Here is a 10741-nt window from a genome sequence, read left to right as displayed (position 1 = left end):
ATACAGTCAGAAAAGATATTTGAGGGAAGGGGAGAATGTAACACACATAGTATAGCAAAAGCTTCAAAGTACAGCAAAACCTACAAAAGTAGGAGTGAGTGAAGTTAATTTCAGATACATTGAATCTCTCACTTGTTCTTTGTTTCAGTGATTTTAACATTAAGATGTTATGTAGAACAGATTTGTCTTAAATGTGTGCTGTAAAATCAGACATGTGACCAAGGCTATGTTCGGGTGGGCACGCCCCCTTGGTACTGGACACAACCCCTTGGGGGTGACCATGTTGTCCTCCTTTTTGGTTTCCAAAATATGGTCACCCTACCAAACCCCCACATTTGCACTCCTGCAGAGTTGTCCCCACTGCAGGGAGCAAGTGTGGGATTTGCAAAGGAGGAGGAGCCCCCGCCATGTGCCGGTCCAATATCTACTGTGGCGCCTCATGAGCACTGCTCCCCACCCCTATCAGCCTGCCCCGGCCCTCCGTTTTTCTTCACCGGCTGGAGCCCGCCATTTGCTGCTTTCTCCCCAGAAGCTGGAGGAGGCGTGGAGACATTCCAGTGGTCATTTGGCTCGCTGGCCCATCCCATCCCTCAAAATAAATCAATATTTGGTTCTCTCTTGTGTCTCTCCTCCCACTCCATATCACTTTACAGCATTCCACACTGCTTATGACACCTTCAGCAAGGACTTCGATGGCAACATTGATCTTTTAGCCCTAAGGACCACAGCCCATAATTTGGGAATCAGCTTAACCGAGGAAGAAGCAATTGATGAGCTGGTGTATGCCGACATAGATGGTGAGTATTTCTCTAAGCTCCATCACATGGGAGGAAATACGCTCCCTACCTTCGCTTCTCCGCCCATGTTTTCATTCCTCAGTTACTCCCTCTTTTCAAAAGAGGAAGTACACAACAAGCACAGGGCCCATTGAGTCCGCTGTTCTAATGGCACTGCTTCTCCTCCACACAGCAGGAGAGAGCAGCGATTCCGAGTTTAAAAAAACATTGGACTTAATGAGGGTTTTTTGTTGTTGTTGTGCAAGAAAGGCCAGAAGGGGTGGAAGGGGTGCTGGAGGCAGACAACGTCATGTGAGGGATCTGAGCAAACTCCATGTGTGCCCAGTAACAAGCGGGTAATAAAACGCTCGTTGGATGGAGCTTTCTCTCTCTCTCTCTCTCTGACACACGCACACACACCTCATATGAAGTGGGGACAAATCCAAATCATCAGTGTGAACTGAACTGAAATTTTGCACAAACATGAAACTCAGCTTGCGTTTTCTAAAAACAATCAAATATATCTTCCTTTCCATTCTCTGTCACCCCTGTCAAAACTGTAAGTTCTTTTGAGACAGGGATTTCTTTGTGTGTGTTTTTCCTTATGAAACTGTGAAGGGCCATGTGCATTGATAGCTCTATTAATAATAATAATGACAATAATAATAATTATAATGTTAAGTACTAACACATCAAATTCAATGCTTTATTCTAAAATTTGCAAGATGATTCCAAAAGACTACATCAGAGTTTCATTATTTGCAGTGAAAGGTGCCATTTTGAGGGGTGAGAAGTTTTCTCTAAAAGAGTAGTTCACCCCTAGAAAAAAATCCCCTTTGCTGTGAAATCCGATCAATTCCCTTCTTTTGGCAAAATACTCCTCTAAGAGAAGGGAATGGATTATTCTGGGCACAACACTGGTGGCTGCTTCCTTTCAAGTGGCTTTTACAACTTGAAATGAGGTAATCCACAGCACTAGAGCATTGCTAGGTACTTAAAAGATTTGGGTACAGGCCAGCGACACAAATTTTCATGTACTAATATATAATATAATACCATATGTGTGTGTTTACTCATACACATGCTTCCCCAAGTTAGCAAAAAATAACAGTGACATAAAAGAGTGCCTCTGTGCATATGCAGAATTATTTTCTTTCACCATTGAGCAATTATAACCTCCCACTTTCAACACACTTAATAGTGATATGCTGCAGCGATTAAAAGCCCCATCATATCTAGGTCAAACGACTGGCTCCTGTTGCCTCTCTGTCACTGCTCCGATGTCACTTCCTGAAAACAGGAACTAATTAGCCCCATTCAGTCCGGTAGGAGAGAGCAGCAACTGGACTTTCTCTGGGGGTTTTGCAGTACAACAAAGGTCAGAAGGGGCGGAAGAAGCGCGAGAGGCAGACAATGTCATGTGAGTAATCCGTGAGTGCCCAGTAATGAGTGTGCAGTAAAACGCTCATTGGATGGAGCTGAAAGAGCTTCTTCCGATGGGGTGGGTGGGTTGCATTTCCTCCTGTCGGTTTGCTTTGTGCTACTATCCCACAATAGGGATGAGTAGCTTCCTCTTTCTTCACAAGCTGAAGAAAGAAGAAGTAAACAAAGACCATGTGGCTCATTCAGTGGGTTTTTTTTATAACACTGCTTTTCCCGCACACAGCAGGAAATGGTGGCAGATTTCACTGTAGGAGAAATTTCCTATGATCTTTTTTTTAATGGGAAAACAAGCAGAAAGAGTGGGAGGCATGGAGAAGGCAGATGTCAACATGAAAAGGACCTGCAAAATTCCGTGAATGCCCAGTAACAAGCGTGCTATAAAACACTCGTCTGATGACGCTCTATAGCTTCAGCATTCCCCTTTTAGAGATTAAGCACTGACCATACAAGTTGCAAGAAAACTACAACTGGGTCATATAAATCATGTTTTTTCCCCACACAGTTCTGTTGTCCCTCAAAATCATGAGTTAAAGGTTCACTACCATGGCGTGTTAGTAGCCAATCAAACACATGAGGCTGGAGAATGCTCTTAATCCATTTACTTCCAATACTGCAGTATGAGGGTGCTCTCCGCTTCTACAAAATGGAGGCACCTAGAACAAGGGAATCTCACAGTATATATAGGCCCTGACTACAAGTGGGTGTTAGTCTCTTTCTAACCTTTCTATTGGTCAGTTCTGGATTAGCAAGTTAAGTTACATTCAATTTTCAAGTTAAGGTGCACAATCTCAATGAGTCATAGGTTACATTCGATGCTGCATTGGTTGAAAATTTTTCCCTTTGTCTGCTAGCACATGATGTCCACCATTAAGGAATGCAAATCTGGCATGTAGCCACCCTTTGGCAGAGAAGCCATCTTCAACCCTTGGCACATTACATTCATCAGAGAGATGAAGGCCACAGCTAGACCTATGGTTTATCCTGGGATTGGAGTTCACCCCTGCCTGAGCACTGGATCCTCTGTGTGTCACCTAAATGAACAGGTTTGACCCCTGGATGATCCAGGGATAAACCTTAGGTCTAGCTATGGCCGAAATCTCTCCCTGGGGTTAACAGTCCCTCCTCATTTTTCCATCCCCAGCAATTCTTCATAAAAACCAATGGTTTGTTTTTGGTTTTGCAACTCTCCTCTACTTCCTCCCTGCTATGTGGAAGCTGTCATTATCTTCTCCTCCCCACATTGGCGTGCGGACAACAGGTTCAAAGGGTTCAGTTGAACACCCTAATCCGCCACTGCTGCCATGTTGCAGTAGCAGTAGCAGGGCCAGTGCTAGCTGTAGGAAAGAGCGACAAATTCAGCTGCTCCCCACCCCGCTCCTCCTCTGGAAGGCTTTTTTCACCCGTGCAGCCGCTGCCCCACCCCCAGCTCGCTCGCTGTTTCACTCACTCAGCCGCTCCCTGCTCCCAACTGCTCTGCCTGACCTCTCGCGACAGTTGCTGGACAAGGTGGGAGCAGCAACCACCACGCTGGGGCCAGGAAGCAGCACGCGGAGGAGCCGAGGAGGGGACTGTTTCTGTAAGGAGTAAGATTTCCCGGAGCTGCGGATTTCCCGGAGCTCCCCCCTTTGGAGCTGCTGCCCTCCTCTCGTCATCAGCCCTGCAGGTACTGTAATGTTTGGGAGAAAGAGAGAGAGAGAGAGAGAGAGAGAAAGAAGCTGTATGTTTACGTGCCTTCTCTCCTCATTGCTGCCCCACCGCCCACCCCAGTCTGGCCTCCAGCAAGAGAAAAGAAAGTGGGGAGAACTGCAATGCCCCCCAGGACCTCCTGGCTAAGGAGGGTTCATTCAGCAGAGAGTGTCATCTGCAAATTTGAATGCTTGCTAAAACAATTCCTATCTGCCCTTGCTTATTTTAGGGTGTCCAACCCCCCTTTTTTCAAGCCGTTCTTTGGGTAAACATGGTATGCAGAGCTGCAGCAAATCCTATGTACGTCTACTCAGAAGTAAGCCCCACTGAGATCAATCAAACTTACTCTGAGGTAAATGTGCATAGGATGCAGCCTGAAAACGAAGAGAGGATGAAAAAAAGACAAGAGAAAAAGAATTGTAGAAATAGAATAGCAAGATAACTGTGGGATATTTAACCATATTTAAAGACAATTGTTGTTTATTCGTTCAGTCGCTTCCGACTCTTCGTGACTTCATGGACCAGCCCACACCAGAGCTTTCTGTCGGCTGAGAATAAGTACAGTAAAATTAGTGCTCCTCTACTTCAGTCCCAATCAAATAATTACGACAGTGCAGTACAGATTATTTAACTAAAAAAATACAATTCACTTCAGTTTTCGTTTATTTCGTTTGTTTGATGAATAAAAAAAGTCCTTTATTACTGTATATTTAATCAATGTTTACCTTAAAAAAAATTCCCTAGCCAAACCACCTAATGAAATGTGCTGCGCACGCCTATGCCTCCCCATAATCTAATTTGTGCCAAGACATCACCAGGATTTAGTCAGGGCCTGTTTTCAATACCAAGGGGCTGTTTACCCCGATTTTTTCAAAGGGAGGGATGTCAACACTGTGCTTCTGCTGTGTAACATGGCCAGTCCAGGGCCAACCTGGGGATGGAGCCTTCCACCAAGAAGAGGGCAGGGGCATCTCCAGGATCCAGATGGCTGCCCAGAAACCCTGTGCTCCTTCCTCAGCATCAGGATTACCTGACACTGCCCTGGGAGAGGAAAAGTGCGGGGTTGATGAGGGAGGCACACCAACCTGGTGCTGTGAAGACCTGGTGCTGTGAAGTTATGGACGGAGTACCTCTAACGATATGCCAAGTGCTTTTTCCTGACCACTGCAAAAAGGAAAAAGTGTTGGACTGGGAGTCAGGAGATCCGGGTTCTAGTCCCCACTTGGCCATGGAAACCCACTGGGTGACTTTGGGCCAATCACAGGATATCAGCCCAACCTACCTCACTGGGCTGTTGTTGTGAGGATAAAATGAAGAGGAGGAGGATTGTGTACGCCACCTTGGGTTCCTTGGAGGGAAAAGGCAAAGAAGAAGAAGAAGAAGAAGAAGAAGACGAAGAAGACCACCCTATTTTGGCTCTATCCTGAGCTGCAACAAGGCATCCTTTGCATAAAACATTTTGCCATATTTGAAAAAAAGGATATTGTTTTTGGCAATAATTTAAACATTAGAAGAAAATGTTTGAGTTATTACAGGAAAAGTCACATTTGGTGGCCCCCCAATTTGTGGAATACCCTCTGCCTGGTGCCTGCTTTTGACTTTTCAGCCACAAGTTAGGACTTTTCCATTCTTCCAGGCATTTAAAAAAATTAACTGCTGCTTGTTTTATTTTTTAATCATATGTCTAAAGCTGCTTCAATATTTAACTCTCTTTTAAAAACTGTTTTATATTATTGTTGCTGCTTTTAGACTCTTACTGTGTTTTACCATTGGTTTTATTGTTTTTTGTTTTTATTATGGTTATCATCAGGAGAGCTTCTGCTACAGGGTGAATCATAAATTTAATAGTACACCTCAATATGCCAGATGCTGGGAACAAAAGAAAAATGTTGGAAAATTTGGTGCGACTTACAGCAGAGTTGCTGTGGCAACACAGCATTTAGTATTGGGGGCAATAAACACAGGCTAGAATCAGTTTAAAAGAAATTCAAATCAACTTACTTTATTCATGCTTTTATACACAGCATTGGAGAAGGCTATCTAACCCTATAAGCACCCCCTAAAGCTCACTTATTAACTGTGTGTAAGTAAGAAGCAAAGGCATGAGATATGGAGCATCTTTAGATGAGCATTTCATCGCACACTCGTGATTGGCCACTCACAGAACTTTGCAGGTCATTTTGATGATGCAGCGATCCTCCTGTACGCCTCCTGCTTCTTCTGCTACAAAATACCACCTGGAAAATCTGTTTCTTCTTGGCTCTGACAATAATTGGCACCTTTTCCTGCTGTATGCAGGAGAAGCTGCACTACAAAAACACCCACTGAATGGGCCATGTAGTTGCCATTTGCTTCCTCTTTCTTTCATCCTCTTTCATGCGAAGAAGAGGAAGCTGCTCGTCCCTATTGTGGGAAAGAAGCAGGAGGAAACATGATTCCCCCCACCCCCGGTCCGAAAAAGCTCAAGGTTATTTGCTTCCTGTCTAGAAAGAAATACATGGTGCTTCAAAGAATCATAGAATAGTAGAGTTGGAAGGGACCTACAAGGCCATTGAGTCCAACCCCCTGCTCAATGCAGGAATCCACCCTAAAGCATACTTGACAGATGGTTGTCCAGCTGCCTCTTGAATGCCTCTAATGTGGGAGAGACCACAACCTCCCTAGGTAACTGGTTCCATTGTCGTACTGCTCTAACAGTCAGGAAGTTTTTCCTGATGTCCAGCCAGAATCTGGCTTCCTGTAACTTGGAGCCCGTTATTCTGTGTCCTGCACTCTGGGAGGATCGAGAAGAGATCCTGGCCCTCCTCTGCGTGACAACCTTTTAAATATTTGAAGAGTGCTATCATGTCTCCCCTCAATCTTCTCTTCTCCAGGATAAACATGCCCAGTTCTTTCAGTCTCTCTTCATAGGGCTTTGTTTCCAGACCCCTGATCATCCTGGTTGTCCTCCTCTGAACACGCTCCAGCTTGTCTGCGTCCTTCTTGAATTGTGGAGCCCAGAACTGGATGCAATACTCTAGATGAGGCCTAACCAGGGCCGAATAGAGAGGAACCAGTACCTCACGTGATTTGGAAGCTATACTTCTATTAATGCAGCCCAAAATAGCATTTGCCTTTTTTGCAGCCATATTACACTGTTGGCTCATATTCAGCTTGTGATCTACAACAATTTCAAGATCCTTCTCATTTTTAGTATTGCTGAGCCAAGTATTCCCCATCTTGTAACTATGCATTTGATTACTATTTCCTAGATGTAGAACTTGGCATTTATCCCTCTTAAATTTCACTGTTGTTTTCAGCCCAGCACTCCAGCCTATCAAGGAGAGGATCTACACAGCGTCCTGAAGGAGCTTGCGTGCGCCTCCAGGGCGCCCCGAAACTGTTTGTGTAGATCCTGCCTACCTGGCCAGAATAGGCGGAGGAGGAGGAGGCGGCAGCGGCCCCGCACCGCCCCTCGCGGGGACGGGGCAAAAAGTTCCCGGGCTCGGCAGCTTCGCTGGGGAGTCCCTGCTGCCGCCGCCGCCGCCACCCACCTCCCCGCCGGCCTCCTACTGCCGACGAAAGAGCCACCCGGGTCGGAGAGCTCGGCGGAAGAAGGCAGGGCGGCGGCTCTCCAGAGTCTCTATCCCACTCAATTTTGTGTCATCTGCAAATCTGATAAGCGTTCCCTGTACCTCCTCATCCAAACCATTAATAAAAATGTTGAAGAGTACTGGGCCCAGGACTGAGCCCTGCGGTACCCCACTCATTACCTCCCCCTCCCGCTTGAGAAGGTTCCGTTAATAAGCATTCTTTGAGTCCGATTCTGTAGCCAACTGTGAATCCACCTAATAGTTGTTCCATCTAGCCCACTTTTAACTAGCTTGTTAATCAGAAATCATGGGGCACTTTGTCAAAAGCTTTGCTGAAGTCAAGCTATATGACATCCACAGCATTCCCACAGTCCACAAGGGAGGTTACCTGATCAAAAAATGAGATCAAATTAGTCTGACAGGACTTGTTCTTTACAAATCCATGTTGGCTTCTAGTAATCACTGCATTGTTTTCAAGGTGCTTTCAGATTGACTTCATTATAATCTGCTCCAGAATTTTCCCAGGGATGGATGTCAGACTGACTGGTCTGTAGTTCCCAAGTTCCTCCTTTTTGCCCTTTTTGAAGATAGGGACAATGTTAGCCCTCTTCCAGTCGCCTGGCACCTCACCTGTCTTCCATGATTTTGCAAAGATAATAGACAGCAGTTCTGAGAGTTCTTCTGCTAGCTCCTTCATTACTCTAGGATTCAGTTCATCGGGCCCTGGAGATTTGAACTTATTCAAAGAAATTAGGTGTTCCTTGACCATTTGTTTATCAATCTCAAACTGCAATCCTGCCCCCTCAACTTCTGCTTCACTTTTTCCAGGGGGGTCATAGACCTGCTTTTGGGAGAAGACTGAGGCAAAGTAGGAATTGAGCACTTCAGCCTTTTCTTTGTCATCTGTTATCAATTTGCCATCCTCATTAAGCAGTTGAACCACCATTTCTTTCCTTTGTCTTTTACTACTCACGTATCTGAAGAAAGCCTTTTTATTGCTTTTAGCATCCCTTGCTAATCCCAGCTCATTCACAGCTTTAGCCTTTATTTATTTATTTATTTATTTATCATACTTATACCCCGCTCCTCAGCCAAAAAAGGCTCTCCGAGCGGCTTACATTTAGCAAAAAAGACAGTCCCTGCCCTCAGGCTTACAGTCTAATAAAGACATGACACACAAGGAAAAGGAGTCAAGGAGGGAGGGAGGAGAGAGAGAGAGAGAGAGAGAGAGAGAGAGAGAGAGTCCAGCAGGAGCAGGCCCCGATTTTACTTCTGCCTGCTCCTGTCCCCTCGGTCCTTCTTCTTCCCCACAGGGCCAAGATGGCAGTTTGCCCTGTGGGGGGGGGGAAGAGTCCAGCAGGAGCAGGCCCCGATGTTACTTCTGCCTGCTCCTGTCCCCTCGGTCCTTCTTCTTCCCCACAGGGCCAAGATGGCAGTTTGCCCTGTGGTGGGGGGAAGAGTCCAGCAGGATTGAGTCCAGCCTTCCTGACGCCATTTTGACACTTCTGTTCCACCTGTCTGTACTCTTCTTTTGTAGCCTGGCCTTCCTTCCACTTCCTATATGTATCCTTTTTTTGTTTTCAGGTCATCTCTAAGCTTTTTGTGGAGCCACATTGGTTTATTCTGTTGTCTTCTATCTTTTCTCCTTGCTGGAATTGTTTGTAATTGTGCCTTTAAAATTTCCTTTTTAAAATACTCCCACCCATCCTGCACTCATTTTCTCATTAGGCTCACTTGCCCTTACTTATCATGGTTCTGAGTTTATTAAAATCAGCTTTCCTAAAATCCAGAGTGCTTGTTGCAGAGGAAGGGGGAAGAAGGAGGAGAGAGCAGGAAATAGGAACTAATCAAGCTGCAGATGTTATCTATCTCCCCCTTGTGTCTGGAAGCATGCAGAGTTGTTCCTATTATCCAACATAACATAGAAGAGATGTTATTTATTTTATTTTATTTTATTTATTAAATTTGTATACCACCCAATAGCCGAAGCTCTCTGTGGGGTTCACAAAAATTAAAACCATGAGGAACATAATAAAACAACCAACAATTTAAAAACCCAAATACAAAATACAATATAAAAAGCACAACCAGGATAAAACCACACAGCAGAAATTGATTTAGGATTAAAATACAGAATTAAAACAGCAAAATTTAAATTTAAGTTAAATTAGGTGTTAAAATACTGAGAAAATAAAAAGGTCTTCAGCTGGCGATGAAAAGAATACAGTGTAGGTGCCAGGCGGACCTTTCTGAGAAGCTTGTTCCACAGGCGGGGTGCCACAACAGAGAAAGCCCTCCTCCTAGTAGACATGTTGTAGTAGAATGTTGCCTTCATGGCTTGCCTGTGGGCTTCCCAGAAGCTGCTGACAGGCTATTGTTGGAAGCAGGATACTAAATGGGATGGACTATTTATTTATTTATTTATTACATTTTTATACCGCCCAATAGCCGAAGCTCTCTGGGCGGTTCACAAAAATTAAAACCATGAAGAGCATAAAAAACAACCAACAATCTAAAAACCCAAATACAAAATACAATATAAAAAGCACAACCAGGATAAAACCACACAGCAAAAAGTTGATATAGGTTAAAATACAGAATTAAAACAAGGTTTAAATTTAAGTTAAATTACATGTTTAAGCATAAAGGCTTTCAAAACAATTGTCTAGACTTTAGCTGCAGGATCACTTGACAAGCAACTGAGATCATCAGAGTAGCCTACATCAGCCTTCCCCAAAGGGAAGTTTAAGTCCTCAGCATCTGGAGGGCACTGTGCTGGGGAACACAGTGACCCTACATAAACACACTGACCCTACATAAACTAGGTACGGCAGAGTACACCACCTGGCTGTGACCACACTTTTGCTTGAGGAAAGCAATATGATTTCTCTGGCTTGTCTGAGAGAATTGCACCCAAGTTCTTGACTCATGCCACTCGAGACCTAAGCCACCCCAATCAGGATGGGATAGTCTATTTCTATCCTTGTGTACGTCGACAAATTACTAGGGGTGTGCACGGACCCCCCCGCTCCGCTTCACTTGCAGATCCGTGATTTTCGGAGCGGGCCGCTTCGCCCCACCCCCGCTCCGCCCATTTCCGCTCCGCTCCGCTCGGAGCTCCGGATCCGGATCGGAGCTCCGTTCCCCCCCCATAGGGTTGCATTGAAAGCTAAAAAAGTAAACAACTTTTTTTCTGTTCAAGTTAGAAACCTCACATTTGGCACCATGACACCTCATGGGGGTATACACACGCACGCCAAGTTT

The 10741-nt window shown here is 45.0% G+C and overlaps 1 protein-coding gene across 1 annotated transcript in view; it reads left to right on the top strand.

The window, feature by feature from the left end:
- The first annotated feature begins 439 nt into the window (after positions 1 to 439).
- Positions 440 to 10741, top strand: part of LOC134406634 (EF-hand calcium-binding domain-containing protein 3-like) — a 47407-nt gene continuing 37105 nt past the window's right edge. Inside the window, exon 1 of the mRNA XM_063138152.1 lies at positions 440 to 797. Within this exon, the coding sequence (XP_062994222.1) occupies positions 440 to 797 (358 nt within the window). The remainder of the gene's footprint in view (positions 798 to 10741) is intronic.

The sequence above is a fragment of the Elgaria multicarinata genome, chromosome 11 (genome assembly GCF_023053635.1).
Source record: "Elgaria multicarinata webbii isolate HBS135686 ecotype San Diego chromosome 11, rElgMul1.1.pri, whole genome shotgun sequence".
Lineage (NCBI taxonomy): Eukaryota > Metazoa > Chordata > Lepidosauria > Squamata > Anguidae > Elgaria > Elgaria multicarinata.
Note: the sequence above shows the minus strand (reverse complement) of the source record. Positions and strands in the feature narration are given on the sequence as shown.